The sequence below is a fragment of the Delphinus delphis genome, chromosome 1, assembly GCF_949987515.2.
Source record: "Delphinus delphis chromosome 1, mDelDel1.2, whole genome shotgun sequence".
Lineage (NCBI taxonomy): Eukaryota > Metazoa > Chordata > Mammalia > Artiodactyla > Delphinidae > Delphinus > Delphinus delphis.
In genome coordinates, this window is record NC_082683.1 from 36,403,301 (window position 1) to 36,422,038 (window position 18,738).

Below are 18,738 nucleotides of genomic sequence, written 5' to 3' on the forward strand. Positions count from 1 at the left end.
AAAGAATCCACCTGCCAATACAGGGGACACGGGTTCGAACCCTGGCCCGGTAAGTTCCCACATGCCGAGGAGCAACTCAGCCAGTGTGCCACAACAACTGAGCCCAAATGCCACAACTCCTGATGCCCGCGTGCCTAGAGGCCGTGCTCTGCAACAAGAGAAGCCACCCAATGAGAACCCCACGCACTTCAACGAAGAGTAGCCCCCGCTCGCCGCAACTAGAGAAACCCCGCGCGCAACAACGAAAAACCAATGCAGCCATACATAGTAAATAAATAAATAATAATGTCCATAAATTAAAAAAAAAAGAAAAGAAAGACACTTTCCACTTTAGAGCAAAGGGCAGGCATGCTTACTGACTGCTATATAACATTCAGGTTCTCTGAAATCAGGGTTCCTCTTTGTAATAAAATCCATTGCATAAGCGGGCGTTCATCTGTGTTCTCCCATGGGACTTGGGGGCAAAGGGAACTGATTCAAAAAGAGAAAACCCATATAATCAATATGAAGACTATAAAAGGAGACATCATTATAGATGGTACATTCATTAAAATGATTTTTTTAATGACATAATGAAAACTTCTTGCAATATGTTTGAAACTTTAGACGAAAACAGCGAGAAAATATAATTTACCAAAACGTACTCGAGAAGTAGAAAACCCAAAGTGTCCTCTAACCATTAAAGAAAAGGAATCAGTAATTAATTTTTTCCATAAGATCAGAAGCTTCAGAGAATTCAATCAAACATTCAAGAAAACATTCTAGTCTTAAACTCTTCCAGAGATTAGAAAAAGAGAGTACATCTTTTCCAAAAATCCCTTTCACAGATTTTCCTGGAGGAGCGGCCATAGCACAGGAATAGACACCAGTCTTGGAGAGTTACAATCAGTTAAGGAGAGAGTGGCAAATGTAGCTAAGTGTACTCTGGTCTCTCTTCACATCACTTGTCCTTTTTTGTTTTTTCGGCTGCCGTTGGGTCTTCGTTGTGGTACATGGGCTTCTAGTTGCAGTGGCTTCTCTTGTTGTGGAGTGCTGGCTCAGTAGTTGAGGCACGTGGGCTCAGCAGTTGTGGCTTGCAGGCTATAGCACGCAGGCTCAGTAGTTGTGGCGCACGGGCTTAGTTGCTCCGCGGCGCGTGGGATCTTCCCAGGCCAGGGCTCGAACCCGTGTCCCCTGCATTGGCAGGCGGATTCTTAACCACTGTGCCACCAGGGAAGTCCCAGATCACTTGTCTTTTACCTTTTACTAAAGATTTTGTGGAGAGGAATGTGTGGGACGTTGCCTTCTCATCGAAGACGGAAAGTTTCCAAGGTTTCATCTATTAGGTATGACCTTTGCTATAGTTTTTGGTAGATAGCTCTTACCACACTGAGATTCAATTTTCTCAAACTTTCTTTCTATTAAGATGATATATGTGCATTGCTAGATGGCACATTATTCCTTTTACACACTGCTAGACTCAATTTGCTAATATTTTGTGTAGAATTTTTGCATCTGTGTTCATGAGTAAGATTGCTATATAACTTCTCTAGAGCCTCACTTAGAGCTGGGGGCAGGGAATCAGAGAACGCAGTTCCCAACCTACAACTAAAACTTGGAACGGCTTTCTAAAACAACAAGTTGGCTGCATCTTCTATCTCTTAACTATGCACCTCTTTCTAGTTCTACACATCAGCCATTTGTCTTTGAAATCCCACATACTTACCCTTATTTAAGTAAAACCTCAAAAGATTCTACTACCAATTATCAAGTGTTTCTCTCCACGAAAGTCTTTGCCAAGACACAAAAGATTTCCTTAAACTGGGGAGGAATGTGTATGTGTGTACCATGCATGCCCATCCTCCCATATACTCGTTGGTCCCCCAACGTTTGTGGTGCCTTTGTACCTACCAACAAAAACTTGTCTTCCATTGTAGAGAATGACCCCTAAACATGTTCTTACTGGGTAAAAGCTCCTGACAAGAAAATAAAAGGTGGGACTTCCCTGGTGGCGTAGTGGTTAAGAATCCACCTGCCAACGTAGGGGACACGGGCTCGAGCCCTGGTCCAGGAAGATTCCACATGTCGCTGAGCAACTAAGCCCGTGCACCACAAGTACTGAGCCCGAGGGCCACAACTACTGAAGCCCCCGCGCCTAGAGCTGGTGCGCCACAACAAGAGAAGCCACCTCAAGGAGAAGCCCGTGCACTGCCACAAAGAGTAGCCCCTCTGCTTACCACAACTCGAGAAGGCCCGTGCACAGTAACAAAGACCCAACGCAGCCTTAAATAAATAGATTTTTTAAATTTTTTTAAAATGAAACTAAAACATTATTTTTTGTTTTTCAAACAGATAATACTGTTAATATTTCTCACGTAGTCTACACTGCATTCTGGTATGCAGATGAGCTAGTCAGGGAAACAACTGTGCCCTCGAAGTAGGTGGAGAGGCCAGCGGCACTTGACTCTGCAGCTGGGGGGACAGCTCATTTCTAAGCCCCGTCTTCCATGCAGCAAGCACTTGTGTTTACCCGCTGTCCTATCACACCACATTACCTGCCCATTTCCAGCTCTGCCTGTCTGGGGTTCTTTTCTCTTTACAAAAATATTCAGTCCTCTGCCATCTTCCCAGGCTCTCCCACAGCCCACCGACCCCTTTTATAGCACTTGTCACCAAACTGTTCGCCGGGCACAAGACGCGTCCTATGCAGGTTGACCGAAAGGCTGAGTCAATGCTAGATGGAATGAATGACTGCAAAGCAGCCACAGAAAATGCCCTCTTTAAATTCTAGTCCCCTCCTCCTTCCTAAGCGAATCTTTCCCTCCTTTTGCTTCCACCACTTCCTAGCTGTGGTACCTTATGGCAAGTGCTTTACCTCTCTGTGCCTCATTCCCTCAAATGTCCAATAGGGATAAGTCATCATGCTGTTGCAAAATGAAGCTCCTTGGTCACAGGGATCGTCACTGGGACTCTGAAAGGAAAGCCCTCAGCACAGAGCCTAGGCAAACAAGGCCTCAGTAAGGGTCCATCAGAAAGCAAAGTTTCTCTAAACTGCTGTCGACCTCGCCTCCTTTCTCATTTTCTGCTACACAGCCCCACTCACTTCCTCTGTCTCCCCCTCACCCCTTGTTTTTCCCCATCCTGTCTCCCTGTGAAGACCCGCCGTCCTTCCCTCCTCCAGGAAACCTTCTAGATTCCTCAAAGCCCTTTGGCGGCCCTACCTCTGTGGGGCCTCCAGCTCTTTTCAGCCTCTAAGCCTCCAACCTTCTTCCTCCGGCTCTGGCTGGTTCTGTGAGTCGCAGGGGGCCTCGGCCTCCTCCTCCCTCTCCCCTTTAACTACGAGCTCCAGAAGGGCAGGACTGAGGGGTGCCGGCCCAGCTCCCCCCACGCCTGGCACAGTGCTGGCCAGTAAGAGGTGCTAAGAAAGGTCGATAAAGAGTTGGAGGGGAGGGGGTGCTGCTTCCTTGCGAGGGCGAGGGCGGGGAGTGGAGCGGCGGGCCTCTCCAGCGCCCCTGCCTTCCCCAGCCATCGAGCTGATCAAGGACCTGGTCAACTACGACGTGTGCCCGGCGCTTCTCAAGGGCCTCGTGGCGCTGCTGATACCGTCCTTCAAGGAGACCAGCAAACAGCAGTCCCAGATCGTCAGCGGTAGGGATCCACTGAGAACGGGGTGGTGGACCCCGACGGCGCAGGGTGGAAGACGAGGACGAGGGGTCCTCCAGTCTCACGGCCACTCCTCCCTCTTCCAGACTCTTCGGTTCTGCAGCTCAGCACCCACCTGCCGTGGTTCTTGCAGCAGGCCGCGGCCGCCAACGCCACCGGGTAAGCGGGCAGCAGGTAGTGGGCGGATGTGGCAAGCCAGGCCCCGGCGCTGCCCACGGGCCCCCAAGAGCGCTCCGGCCGCCAGAGGGTCCCACGGGGCCGCCACAGCACGAATCCCACCCCCACCCGACGCCACCCACGCCCAGGATCCTGGCGCGAGGCAACACGAGCCTGGCCGAGGAGATGCTGCACCTGCGCGTGGTGCACAGCCTCATGGCCGCCATGGGCAACACGGACCACAGCAACGGCCAGCGGCAGGCCAGCCTCACGCTAGAGGTGCGCTGGGCGGCCGGGTGGCGGGCGGCAGGGCGGCGCGGCAGGCACAGCGCGTGGGCACGGCAGTCACGCCCCCTTGCCCGCCCACGCAGTACTTTGTGCAGTTATTCCCAGTGGTGGAGGAGCACGTGCGCAGGTCCATGGGGGAGGAACTCTACAAACTCTTCCGTGTAAGTGCTCCCGCCCCGCCGCGCCCCGCGGGACACAACAGTGCCCCTGTACACAGCCCAGCGCACAGCCCCTCCCCTTGTACACCCCACACACAGATCGGCCTCGGGGCCAGCGGCGGGAAGGACTGCCCTGGCTTGGGTTTCTCCACCTGGCACCCTTCCGTCCCCTTTCCTGCCCTTCCAGTCAGGTTAAGAGCCTGACCGCAGCCTGCAACCTCCATGTGCCCACGCCCAACTCCAAGTCCAGGCTGCCCTGGCATCCAGCCCAGTTCCCCTTGCTCCTGTCCTCAGGGCAACGCCGAGGACTTGTACAGGAGAATAGATAGCACTCAGGCGGACATCTTGGCGGCCAATGAAGTCAATGTCACCAAAGGTGAGTGGGGTGTGAGGGGGCTTGGAGCAGAGGTGCGGCGGCACCCACACTCAGGCTCATCTCCCTGTCCCCAGAGCTGCATCTCAGTGGCCTCTCCGACAGCACCAAGAGCTTTTGCTTTGGCCATTGTAATCAGGGTCAGGTGGCCTACGTCACACACTTCCAGAGGGAGGCTGTGGGAGAAAAGGAGCAACAGAGCCTCCAAGGCAAGCCAGGAAGCCCAGACTGTGTGGCAGGGAAGCCTGGCAGGAGGAAGGAGCCAGGGCCAAGCTCCGGTTGACTCTTCTTGGCCCTTGGTGGGAGGCTGGGGATCTGCCCGCCAGAAGGGGAAAAGGAGAGCTGGCTGGGAAGGGTTCAATAAACAAACGGTCTTGCTATCTATCTGGTGTCCGTGTGTGGAGGGCAGAGGGCGATCTAGTGAGAGTTATGATGACGGGTCGGGGTGCCTCTGCTCACCAAGGAAAAACGCTGGTCTGAGGGGAAGGACCACCAACGTCGTAGAAGATTCAAGGGCACAGCCTGTGGAGCGGGCCTTACCTCAGCTCCCTGCTGGCCCCTGCGCTCTCCCCTCCAGGACACCACACCCACCTGGTTTTTCTCCTGCCTCTCCGGTTGCTTCCTTTCATTCTCTTTTGCTGATTCCTCCTCTTCAACCCAGCTTCCTTCAAGGTGGAGTGAGGCAGGACTCTGACCTGGAGCCTCTTCCCTACCTTTACACCCTGGTGATTCCATTGCTTTAAATACCACTTCTGTGCAACGACTCCCACGTTTCTATTTCCAGCTAAACATTTCTACCTCATGGTGTTGTCGACGAAAAATTTAATCTTAGTCGATGTAAGAAAGCAATGAAAAATTTTATTCGAGCCAAATTGTGGCGTATGAGCCGGGAACAGCCTCTCGGAAAGCTCCAAGTACTGTTCTGCCTGTGAGAGGTCAAAGCACAGTTATCCAGGGCTTTGTTCGTTAAATGACGTACACAGTGACATTCACACAATCCACATCGACACCTACAAAGCAGGTAATGGGTCAGGGGTCATCAGGGCCCCTTACAAGATCAAGGAGGAAGGTTATCTCCTAAGGAGTTATCTTGTTGATACTAGGAGAAGGTTGCTCTTTACAGTTGACCAGGTATTTCTGCCCACCGGGAGGTGGGTCGATGCATGGTGCAGATACGCAATGCACAGTAGAGGGAAGAGAGGAGGCCAAAGGGCAGAGAAAATTATTTATGTTCAAATTTTCCTTGACTCGCTTTAGAATATGCATTTGTATTTCATCAGTGTCCAAAGCTGAACTCCCAGTCCTGTGCCATCTTCCCCAACTCAACTGATGGCAACTCATCCTTCCTGCCACTCAGAACAAAATCGTGGTGTCCTCCTTGATGTCTCTCTTTAACCTCTGGATCCATCCTGTCTGTTGACTCTACCTTCCAAATATATCCAGGACCCAACTATGTCTCACTACCTCCATTGCTAATACTCAGGTCCAAGCCACCATCATCTCTCCTCTAGATGACTCTGCTTTCTGCCCCATTCTCTTTGTCACCACAGCAGCCAGAGTGGTCCTTGTAAACTTCAGATTCTGTCACTCTGCTCAGAACCTTGCAGGGCTCTCCATTTCACTGAGTAAAGCCCAAGCCCTTACTGTTACGGCCTCCAGGTGATCTAGGCTCCCATGACTTCTGAACTCTCTCCTACTTCTCTCTCTCTTCTTCACTGGGCACCAGACACATTGGCTGTGTGGTTCTTGAAGCTGACAAAACAAGCTCCCGCTTTAGGGCTTTTGTGCAGACTTTTCTGCTGAACACTTGAGAGAGGTCCTCTTCCTAGAATTCTCATCCCAGGTGTCTGCATGGCTAACTCCATGACCTCCTTTCAACTCTTTACACAAAAGGTATCTTCTCAGGACTTACCTGGTGGTGCAGTGGATAAGACTCCGTGCTCCCAATACAGGGGGCCAGGGTTCGATCCCTGGTCAGGGAACTAGATCCCATGTGCATGCCACAACTAAGGCACTGGTGAGCCACAACTAAGGAGCCCGCCTGCCACAACTAAGACCCGGTGCAACCAAAAAAATAATTTTTTAAAAAAACAAAGTTATCTTCGAGGGGGGGGTTACCCTATTTTAAGTTGCGTCCCACACTACCAACCCCTATATTCTGACCCCCAACCCCTACCACTGCTGGTTTTTCCATACCACTTATTTATGTGTTATTTATTTATTGGGTGTCTTCCCACCTGAATGTAAGCTCCAGCAGGGCAGGGATATTTGTTTTCATTACTGATATGTCCCAAATGCTGAGAACAATGCCTGGCACATATGAATGAACGACCGAGTTACTGTGAGGGCATTGTCCCTCAAAGTCAGAGGACATGAAGTCAGATGGCAGTAATTCTCCAGGGTGCCACAAGAGGGCATCACCGGCCCTGATCTTGTTGGTCAGAGGCAGCCTAACTTACCCCAAACTGGGATTTTGAGCCTCAGCTTTCCTCTATTTGGGCGGAGGGAGGAGAGAAAAGCTCAGGAAATATCGGTATGTTTTCCATAAAGCTAAATGGATATCCTGTTTTAAAGACGTGTCCTGTCCTTTGCTGTGAAGTCACTCTTACTGTTTTTAGTCTTGGAATGGCCTTTTTGTAGAATTATGATTTTAAAAATCAGTACCCCAGAAATTTTTTGGAAATTTTAATAATTGGAAAATCCAAAACTCTGGAAACCACTGGTCTAAGACGATAACTCTTTAATAACAATGGAGCTTTAAAAAATGAAATCTTAAGGGCCTTCCCTGGTGGTCCAGGGGCTAAGACTCCACGCTTCCAATGCAGAGGGGCCCAGGTTCGATCCCTGGTCAGGGACCTAGATCCCACATGCTGCAACTAAGGGTTCTCATGCCGTAGCTAAAGATCATGCGTGCCACAGTTCAGACCTGGCTCAGCCAAATAAATAAATATTTTTCAAAATAAATAAATAAAAAGGAAATCTTAAGTATAATACAAATATCCAAAACAAATATACGTTACATGAAATCTATTACTATACATTTATTCTCCCCCAACTTGTTATTTCCAAATGTTCAGAACTACAACAAGTTGAAAGAATGAGTACCTATGACACATTTTCTTTTTCTCTCTCTGTTTACTGGGCTTTTTGAAAGTTTCAGATATCATGACATTTCACTGCTAAATATTTCACATTACGTGTCTACTAAGAATAAGGCCGTTCTCCTACATAATTACTATATCAGTATTGTGGTAGTGTGAGTTATAGCCTCCAAATACATCCACATCCTGATCCCAGGAACCTGTAGATATGTTACTTCACATGGTAAAAGGGATTGTGCAGGTGTGATTAAGGATCTTGAGATGGGGAGATTCTCCTGGATTATCTAGGTGGGCCCCAGGTAATTACGAGGCTCCTTATACGGCAGGAGGATCCAGAGTTGGGGGATGACACGACAGAAGCAAGAGATTTGGACTGCAAGGAAGGGGTCACAGGCCAAGGAATGAAGCCAGCTTTCTTAAAGGTAAGGGAACAGATTCTCCCTTGAAGCCTCTAGAAAGAATGCAGCCCTGTCAACACCTTAATTCTAGACTCCTGCCGTCCAGAAGTTGTTTTAAGTCACTAAGCGTGTGATAATTTGTTACAGCAGCAAGAAAACAAACACAATTATTAATTGAATACTGTCACGTGAAATAGAGTACATACTAAAATTTCCACAAAGGCACCAAAAGTGTACCTTCTGCTTTCTTCCTGCCTTCCTTTCCTTGGTGTGTTATTGGGTTTTGTTCAGGATCCAGTTAAGGTTTGTATATTGCATTGGATTGTCATGCAGTATAAGCTTTTTCTTGTCTGTTTAATTTATGTACTGTATTTAGTTTGGGCTGTGTTGGGTCTTCGTTGCTGCGTGCGGACTTTCTCTAGTTGTGTGGAGCGGGAGCTGCTCTCCGATGCGGTGCGCGGGCTTCTCACTGCGGTGGCTTCTCTTGTTGCCGAGCACGGGCTCCAGGTGCCCGGGCTTCAGTGCTTGTGGCACTCGGGCTCAGTAGCTGTGGGGCCCGGGCTTAGTTGCTCCGCGGCATGGGGGATCTTCCGGGACCAGGACTCGAACCCGTGTCCGCCGCAGTGAGAGGCGGATTCTTAACCCCTGTACCACCAGGGAAGCCCTAAGCTTACTTCTAAAATTAAAATTTAGAGCAATTACTTACGGTCTTGATCCACATTAGAAACTAGAAAACTACAGATGATCTTGAGCATTGCCTTTCCTTTTTTTTTTTTTTTTTCTTTTTTTTTTTTTTTTCCCCGCGGCGCCGAGTGGCCTGCTGGGTTTCAGTTCCCCAACCGGGATCAAACCCGCGCCCCCTGCCGTGGAAGCGTGCAGCCCTAACCACTGGTCCAGGGATTGCCAGGGAATTCCTCGAATTTCTTATTTTTAACAGTTCTAGTTTGAAGGCTAAACTACCTCATCAGAAAGTGTATATTTGAATTTATCATACAAAAATCGACCAACTATACTTCAATTTCTTTGAAGCTTTTACAAAAGCCAAGTTACCCAAGTGCAGCACTTAGAACCACAATCCCAGAGAGGTGGGTCTCCCCGGAAGTGCTCACGTACTGCCTTGAACAATCCTTTGCAAACACATGTGCCCAAGCCTGAACTTGAATTCACGACCTAGCCAAAGCCAGGTTAAGCGGATAATCTACAGCGAGCAACCGCCTACTGGACGACTGACTGCTCTGTGCCAGGCCGCGCGCCGTGCACGAGAAGCAGTTCAACTTTATTGTGCCTGGTGGTCTCCAAGAAGATAAACCCGAAGCGCTAGGAACAAAGCGCGTTTTTAAGCTCTGTGAATATTTGAATTTCTTATAACTTGTGGGGCCGCTCGCGCTTAGAAAGTGGGGGGTCACTTCTCTTGGCGCCTCTTTCTCTTCCTTCCCAGGCGCTGCTTTCCTCCAACCAGGAACGATACCTCCTCCTCAGAACACCATACGCACTCCACGAGCACCAGTTGCCCCGTCCACACGCAGCCCGCCTCCTGAAGACAACCTCAGAGAAACATGACACAACACCTTTTTCTCACCGAGAACTGCAGTTGTTTACCTGCAACGGTCAAAAACCGCAAGTACCACTCGCCACTGTATTATATCGCTCCGCCAACCAGGTCAATTCCAGGCGCTGGTCAAGATTCCGAAATCACACATACGTCACACTGACAAACCACCACAAAAACGGCCTACAACTAAGTCAAAACAGTGCTGCCATTTTTTGCAGTGTCTATCACTACCAGCACACATCCCCCGAAATAGAAGACATTCTTTTCTTTGCACAAATTTATTAGCCTTGTATAAAACAAGGCCTCAAAAAATTGGGTAGAAACTCGGAATTGTTTCTCTCCACGGAAATCTTTAGTAAAAGGCGAAAGATTTATGCGTTCTGAAGAGAAACCAGAGTATGCCGTCATAACCGCTCACACAGTCCTCGGCTAACTGGAAGTCCCAAGGCACCAACGGTAACTATTTACCCGCAAACAACCAGTGAGTTCTGCAATTATTTCACACAATTCTGTGAAAATATCCTGATTTCGAGTGGGGGCGGGAGTCAAAAGAAATAGAAGGCTAGAGCCTTTTGAAAGTAGGCAAGATCCCGAATGCAATGCATTGTGGGTATGTAAATGAAGCTGAGTCACCAACCTCGCGCTTCGGCAAATGCCTTCCTTTATTAGTTTTCCTGTTCGGTCTAGAGCCACCACCAGGGGGCGAAGCAGAAACCAGATAGGAATATAGTCGCCGAGTCCAACCAGAAAGTCTGTTTTATTTTGTTTTGTTTTTATTAAGGGACGACATTTATTCCTTTTCCAAATGTTACAGTAACACCAGGGGGAAGAAAATGGTTTTAGCAGTTAGGAAAAAGAAAAGTGCAAATCTGGGGTTTGGCTGTTAAAAGTCATTTACAACAATGTGCGGGGAGGGAAGAAAAGAAGTTGTTTCACATCACAGGCCTCCCCACAACCCCAAAGCTTAATACTTGCTTACAAGGCAAAAAAGAGACAGTTGATTCACAAGCTGGAGGTTGGAACTTGAGTAAGACATTTAGAAAAACCTAGACAAGGGCAGCGTCCTCCCCCGCCCAGGTGCCACTGCAGGCACAGCACAGGAGACTACAAACAGCAGGGGAAGGTGGACACTCAGGGTTTGGGAGTGTAGGCACCCCCACCTCTGGCTCAGGGATTTGGGAAGTAAACACAACCTACTTGGAGAAGAATTGGGGAAGACAACCAGCAAACTGCCTTCTGCGCGGCTGGGGACAGGGAAGGAGGTAGGGCCAGGGGCAGGAGAATTTCACATCACTAACCTAACTTGGGGAACTGCAAGGGACCATCTTCAACTGGCCTTAAGAGCAAGAGCAGATGGACGATGGTGTTGCCGAAATATCAGCTTGCCTGTGCACCAATGCCGAACAGAAATACGGAGACAGAGATTTTGGAGGAAGAGAGAGATGGCTTTATTTTTCTGCCAGGCAGAAAGGAAGACACAGCAGGCTAGCGCCTGAAGAACTGTGCCCCCATCTCCTTCGGGAATAGGAAAAGATTTTATATGTGGGGCTTGCTGTCTGGCATATATGATAAGGATCAAAATACTGAGGGTCTTGCATTCTTCTTCTTCCTGCGTTATTTCAAAACAGTCACTGCTGGCATCAGGTAGCCCGGTAACTGGTTCGGTGCGTCACGGGGCTTTGGCCTGCGTGACCTTCTTTCTGAAATGCAAATGCTACAGGGGGTGATTTGCTACAAGGCAGTGCAGGATGTAATTCACATAGTGTTAACGAGTCATAGGTTCGGGATGTCCCTGGTGTCACAGTGGTTAAGAATCCACCTGCCGGGCTTCCCTGGTCCCACAGTGGTTGAGAGTCCGCCTGCAGATGCAGCGGACACGGGTTCGTGCCCCAGTCCGGGAAGATCCCACATGCCGTGGAGCGGCTAGGCCCGTGAGCCATGGCCGTTGAGCCTGCGCGTCCGGAGCCTGTGCTCCGCAACGGGAGAGGCCACAACAGTGAGAGCCCCGCGTACCACAAAAAAAAAAAAAAAAAAAAAGAATCCACCTGCCCATACAGGGGACACGGGTTCGAACCCTGGCCCGGTAAGTTCCCACATGCCGAGGAGCAACTCAGCCGGTGTGCCACAACAACTGAGCCCAAATGCCACAACTCCTGATGCCCGCGTGCCTAGAGGCCGTGCTCTGCAACAAGAGAAGCCACCCAATGAGAAGCCCGCGCACTTCAACGAAGAGGAGCCCCCGCTCGCCACAACTAGAGAAACCCCGCGCGCAGCAACGAAAAACCAATGCAGCCATACATAGTAAATAAGTAAATAATAATGTCCATAAATTAAAAAAAAAGAAAAGAAAAGAAAGACACTTTCCACTTTAGAGCAAAGGGCAGGCATGCTTACTGACTGCTATATAACATTCAGGTTCTCTGAAATCAGGGTTCCTCTTTGTAATAAAATCCATTGCATAAGCGGGCGTTCATCTGTGTTCTCCCATGGGACTTGGGGGCAAAGGGAACTGATTCAAAAAGAGAAAACCCATATAATCAATATGAAGACTATAAAAGGAGACATCATTATAAATGGTACATTCATTAAAATGATTTTTTTAATGACATAATGAAAACTTCTTGCAATATGTTTGAAACTTTAGACGAAAACAGCGAGAAAATATAATTTACCAAAACGTACTCGAGAAGTAGAAAACCCAAAGTGTCCTCTAACCATTAAAGAAAAGGAATCAGTAATTATTTTTTTCCATAAGATCAGAAGCTTCAGAGAATTCGATCAAACATTCAAGAAAACATTCTAGTCTTAAACTCTTCCAGAGATTAGAAAAAGAGAGTACATCTTTTCCAAAAATCCCTTTCACAGATTTTCCTGGAGGAGCGGCCATAGCACAGGAATAGACACCAGTCTTGGAGACTTACAATTAGTTAAGGTGAGAGTGGCAAATGTAGCTAAGTGTACTCTGGTCTCTCTTCACATCACTTGTCCTTTTTTTTTTTCTCGGCTGCCGTTGGGTCTTCGTTGTGGTGCGTGGGCTTCTTGTTGCAGTGGCTTCTCTTGTTGGGGAGCATGGGCTCAGTAGTTGAGGCACGCGGGCTCAGTAGTTGTGTCTGACGGGCTCTAGCACGCAGGCTCAGTAGTTGTGGCGCTCGGGCTTAGTTGCTCCGCGGGGCGTGGGATCTTCCCAGGCCAGGGCTCGAACCCGTGTCCCCTGCATTGGCAGGCGGATTCTTAACCACTGTGCCACCAGGGAAGTCCCAGATCACTTGTCTTTTACCTTTTACTAAAGATTTTGTGGAGAGGAATGTGTGGGAGGGTGCCTTCTCATCGAAGACGGAAAGTTTCCAAGGTTTCATCTATTAGGTATGACCTTTGCTATAGTTTTTGGTAGATAGCTCTTACCACACTGAGATTCAATTTTCTCAAACTTTCTTTCTATTAAGATCATATATGTGCATTGCTAGATGGCACATTATTCCTTTTACACACTGCTAGACTCAATTTGCTAATATTTTGTGTAGAATTTTTGCATCTGTGTTCATGACTAAGATTGCTATATAACTTCGCTAGAGCCTCACTTAGAGCTGGGGGCAGGGAATCAGAGAACGCAGTTCCCAACCTACAACTTAAACTTGGAACGGCTTTCTAAAACAACAAGTTAACTACGAACCTCTTTATAGTTCTACACATCAGCCATTTGTCTTTGAAATCCCACATACTTACCCTTATTTAAGTAAAACCTCAAAAGATTCCACTACCAATTCTCAAGTGTTTCTCTCCACGAAAGTCTTTGCCAAGACACAAAAGATTTCCTTAAACTGGGGAGGAATGTGTATGTGTGTACCATGCATGCCCATCCTCCCATATACTCGTTGGTCCCCCAACGTTTGTGGTGCCTTTGTACCTACCAACAAAAACCTGTCTTCCATTGTAGAGAATGACCCCTAAACATGTTCTTACTGGGTAAAAGCTCCTGACAAGAAAATAAAAGGTGGGACTTCCCTGGTGGCGTAGTGGTTAAGAATCCACCTGCCAACATAGGGGACACGGGCTCGAGCCCTGGTCCGGGAATATCCCACATGTCGCCGAGCAACTAAGCCCGTGCACCACAAGTACTGAGCCCGAGGGCCACAACTACTGTAGGCCCCGCACCTAGAGCCGGTGCGCCACAACAAGAGAAGCCACCTCAAGGAGAAGCCCGTGCACTGCAACAAAGAGTAGCCCCTCTGCTTACCGCAACTCGAGAAGGCCCGTGCACAGTAACAAAGACCCAACGCAGCCTTAAATAAATAGATTTTTTAAATTTTTTTAAAATGAAAATAAAACATTAATTTTTGTTTTTCAAACAGATAATACTGTTAATATTTCTCACGTAGTCTACACTGCATTCTGGTATGCAGATGAGCTAGTCAGGGAAACAACTGTGCCCTCGAAGTAGGTGGAGAGGCCAGCGGCACTTGACTCTGCAGCTGGGGGGACAGCTCATTTCTAAGCCCCGTCTTCCATGCAGCAAGCACTTGTGTTTACCCGCTGTCCTATCACACCACATTACCTGCCCGTTTCCAGCTCTGCCTGTCTGGGGTTCTTTTCTCTTTACAAAAATATTCAGTCCTCTGCCATCTTCCCAGGCTCTCTCACAGCCCACCGACCCCTTTTATAGCACTTGTCACCAAACTGTTCGCCGGGCACAAGACGCGTCCTATGCAGGTTGACCGAAAGGCTGAGTCAATGCTGGATGGAATGAATGACTGCGAAGCAGCCACAGAAAATGCGCTCTTTAAATTCTAGTCCCCTCCTCCTTCCTAAGCGAATCTTTCCCTCCTTTTGCTTCCACCACTTCCTAGCTGTGGTACCTTATGGCAAGTGCTTTACCTCTCTGTGCCTCATTCCCTCAAATGTCCAATAGGGATAAGTCATCATGCTGTTGCAAAATGAAGCTCCTTGGTCACAGGGATCGTCACTGGGACTCTGAACGGAGAGCCCTCAGCACAGAGCCTAGGCAAACAAGGCCTCAGTAAGGGTCCATCAGAAAGCAAAGTTTCTCTAAACTGCTGTCGACCTTGCCTCCTTTCTCATTTTCTGCTACACATCCCCACCCACTTGCTCTGTCTTCCCCTCACCCCTTGTCTTTCCCCATCCTGTCTCCCTTTGAAGACCCGCCGTCCTTCCCTCCTCCAGGAAACCTTCTAGATTCCTCAAAGCCCTTTGGCGGCCCTACCTCTGTGGGGCCTCCAGCTCTTTTCAGCCTCTAAGCCTCCAACCTTCTTCCTCCGGCTCTGGCTGGTTCTGTGAGTCGCAGGGGGCCTCGGCCTCCTCCTCCCTCTCCCCTTTAACCAAGAGGTTCAGAAGGGCAGGACTGAGGGGTCGCCGGCCCAGCTCCCCCCACGCCTGGCACAGTGCTGGCCAGTAAGAGGTGCTAAGAAAGGTCGATAAAGAGTTGGAGGGGAGGGGGTGCTGCTTCCTTGCGAGGGCGAGGGCGAGGGCGGGGAGTGGAGCTGCGGGCCTCTCCAGCGCCCCTGCCTTCCCCAGCCATCGAGCTGATCAAGGACCTGGTCAACTACGACGTGTGCCCGGCGCTGCTCAAGGGCCTCGTGGCGCTGCTGATACCGTCCTTCAAGGAGACCAGCAAACAGCAGTCCCAGATCGTCAGCGGTAGGGATCCACTGAGAACGGGGTGGTGGACCCCGACGGCGCAGGGTGGAAGATGAGGGCGAGGGGTCCTCCAGCCTCACGGCCACTCCTCCCTCTTCCAGACTCTTCGGTTCTGCAGCTCAGCACCCACCTGCCGTGGTTCTTGCAGCAGGCCGCGGCCGCCAACGCCACCGGGTAAGCGGGCAGCAGGTAGTGGGCGGATGCGGCAAGCCAGGCCCCGGCGCTGCCCACGGGCCCCCAAGAGCGCTCCGGCCGCCAGAGGGTCCCACGGGGCCGCCACAGCACGAATCCCACCCCCACCCGACGCCACCCACGCCCAGGATCCTGGCGCGAGGCAACACGAGCCTGGCCGAGGAGATGCTGCACCTGCGCGTGGTGCACAGCCTCATGGCCGCCATGGGCAACACGGACCACAGCAACGGCCAGCGGCAGGCCAGCCTCACGCTAGAGGTGCGCTGGGCGGCCGGGTGGCGGGCGGCAGGGCGGCGCGGCAGGCACAGCGCGTGGGCACGGCAGTCACGCCCCCTTGCCCGCCCACGCAGTACTTTGTGCAGTTATTCCCAGTGGTGGAGGAGCACGTGCGCAGGTCCATGGGGGAGGAACTCTACAAACTCTTCCGTGTAAGTGCTCCCGCCCCGCCGCGCCCCGCGGGACACAACAGTGCCCCTGTACACAGCCCAGCGCACAGCCCCTCCCCTTGTACACCCCACACACAGATCGGCCTCGGGGCCAGCGGCGGGAAGGACTGCCCTGGCTTGGGTTTCTCCACCTGGCACCCTTCCATCCTCTTTCTTGCCCTTCCAGTCAGGCTAAGAGCCTGACCGCAGCCTGCAACCTCCATGTGCCCACGCCCAACTGCACGTCCAGGCTACCCTGGCATCCAGCCCAGTTCCCCTTGCTCCTGTCCTCAGGGCAACGCCGAGGACTTGTACGTGAAAATAGATAGCATTCAGGCGGACATCTTGGCGGCCAACGAAGTCAATGTCACCAAAGGTGAGTGGGGTGTGAGGGGGCCTGGAGCAGAGGTGCGGCGGCACCCACACTCAGGCTCATCTCCCTGTCCCCAGAGCTGCATCTCAGTGGCCTCTCCGACAGCACCATGAGCTCTTACTTTGGCCATTGTAATCAGGGTCAGGTGGCCTACATCACACACTTCCAGAGGGAGGCTGTGGGAGAAAAGGAGCAACAGAGCCTCCAAGGCAAGCCAGGAAGCCCAGGCTGTGTGGCAGGGATGCCTGGCAGAAGGAAGGAGCCAGGGCCAAGCTCCGGTTGACTCTTCTTGGCCCTTGGTGGGAGGCTGGGGATCTGCCCGCCAGAAGGGGAAAAGGAGAGCTGGCTGGGAAGGGTTCAATAAACAAACGGTCTTGCTATCTATCTGGTGTCCGTGTGTGGAGGGCAGAGGGCGATCTAGTGAGAGTTATGATGACGGGTCGGGGTGCCTCTGCTCACCAAGGAAAAACGCTGGTCTGAGGGGAAGGACCACCAACGTCGTAGAAGATTCAAGGGCACAGCCTGTGGAGCGGGCCTTACCTCAGCTCCCTGCTGGCCCCTGCGCTCTCTCCTCCAGGACACCACACCCACCTGGTTTTTCTCCTGCCTCTCCGGTTGCTTCCTTTCATTCTCTTTTGCTGATTCCTCCTCTTCAACCCAGCTTCCTTCAAGGTGGAGTGAGGCAGGACTCTGACCTGGAGCCTCTTCCCTACCTTTACACCCTGGTGATTCCATTGCTTTAAATACCACTTCTGTGCAACGACTCCCACGTTTCTATTTCCAGCTAAACATTTCTACCTCATGGCGTTGTCGACGAAAAATTTAATCAGTCGATCTAAGAAAGCAATGGTAAATTTTATTTGAGCCAAATTGTGGCGTATGAGCCGGGAACAGCCTCTCGGAAAGCTTCAAGAAGTGTTCTGCCTATGAGAGGTCAAAGCACAGTTATCCAGGGTTTTGTTCGTTAAATGACGTACACAGTGACATTCACACAATCCACATCGACACCTACAAAGCAGGTAATGGGTCAGGGGTCATCAGGGCCCCTTACAAGATCAAGGAGGAAGGTTATCTCCTAAGGAGTTATCTTGCTGATACTAGGAGAAGGTTGCTCTTTACAGTTGACCAGGTATTTCTGCCCACCGGGAGGTTGGTCGATGCATGGTGCAGATACGCAATGCACAGTAGAGGGAAGAGAGGAGGCCAAAGGGCAGAGAAAATTATTTATGTTCAAATTTTCCTTGACTCGCTTTAGAATATGCATTTGTATTTCATCAGTGTCCAAAGCTGAACTCCCAGTCCTGTGCCATCTTCCCCAACTCAACTGATGGCAACTCATCCTTCCTGCCACTCAGAACAAAATCGTGGTGTTCTCCTTGATGTCTCTCTTTAACCTCTGGATCCATCCTGTCTGTTGACTCTACCTTCCAAATATACCCAGGATCCAACTATGTCTCACTACCTCCATTGCTAATACTCGGGTCCAAGCCACCATCATCTCTCTTCTAGATGACTCTGCTTTCTGCCCTGTTCTCTTTGTCAGCACAGCAGCCAGAGTGGTCCTGTAACTTCAGATTCTGTCACTCTGCTCAGAACCTTGCAGGGCTCTCCATTTCACTGAGTTAAGCCCAAGCCCTTACTCTTACGGCCTCCAGGGTGATCTAGGCTCCCATGACTTCTGAACTCTCTCCTACTTCTCTCTCTCTTCTTCACTGGGCACCAGACACATTGGCTGTGTGGTTCTTGAAGCTGACAAAACAAGCTCCCGCTTTAGGGCTTTTGTGCAGACTTTTCTGCTGAACACTTGAGAGAGGTCCTCTTCCTAGAACCCTCACCCCAGGTGTCTGCATGGCTAACTCCATGACTTCCTTTCAACTCTTTACACAAAAGGTATCTTCTCAGGACTTACCTGGTGGTGCAGTGGATAAGACTCCGTGCTCCCAATACAGGGGGCCAGGGTTCAATCCCTGGTCAGGGAACTAGATCCCATGTGCATGCCACAACTAAGGAACTGGTGAGCCACAACTAAGGAGTCCGCCGGCCAAACTAAGACCCGGTACAACCAAAACAATAATTTTTTAAAAAAACAAAGTAATCTTCTCAGGGAGGGTTACCCTATTTTAAGTTGCGTCCCACACTACCAACCCCTATATTCTGACCCCCAACCCCTACCACTGCTGGTTTTTCCATAGCACTTATTTATGTGTTATTTATTTATTGGGTGTCTCCCCACCTGAATGTAAGCTCCAGCAGGGCAGGGATATTTGTTTTCATTACTGATATGTCCCAAATGCTGAGAACAATGCCTGGCACATATGAATAACGACCGAGTTACTGTGAGGGCATTGTCCCTCAAAGTCAGAGGACATGAAGTCAGATGGCAGTAATTCTCCAGGGTGCCACAAGAGGGCATCACCGGCCCTGATCT

The 18,738-nt window shown here is 50.2% G+C and overlaps 1 protein-coding gene and 1 non-coding gene across 2 annotated transcripts; one reads left to right on the forward strand and one right to left on the reverse strand.

The window, feature by feature from the left end:
- The first annotated feature begins 1,932 nt into the window (after positions 1-1,932).
- LOC132439737 (uncharacterized) lies at positions 1,933-16,676 on the forward strand. Its single transcript, XM_060034755.1, has 13 exons — positions 1,933-1,945; positions 3,505-3,627; positions 3,729-3,801; positions 3,948-4,077; positions 4,170-4,247; positions 4,539-4,620; positions 4,695-4,826; positions 15,198-15,320; positions 15,422-15,494; positions 15,641-15,770; positions 15,863-15,940; positions 16,232-16,313; positions 16,388-16,676. The coding sequence occupies exons 1-13, from the start codon at positions 1,933-1,935 to the stop codon at positions 16,591-16,593; spliced, it is 1,323 nt and encodes a 440-aa protein (XP_059890738.1). The 3' UTR covers positions 16,594-16,676.
- On the reverse strand, positions 9,952-10,068 carry LOC132416710 (U5 spliceosomal RNA). The gene has a single exon (XR_009517689.1). It is a non-coding gene; the product is annotated as a U5 spliceosomal RNA (small nuclear RNA).
- Positions 16,677-18,738: the final 2,062 nt, after the last annotated feature.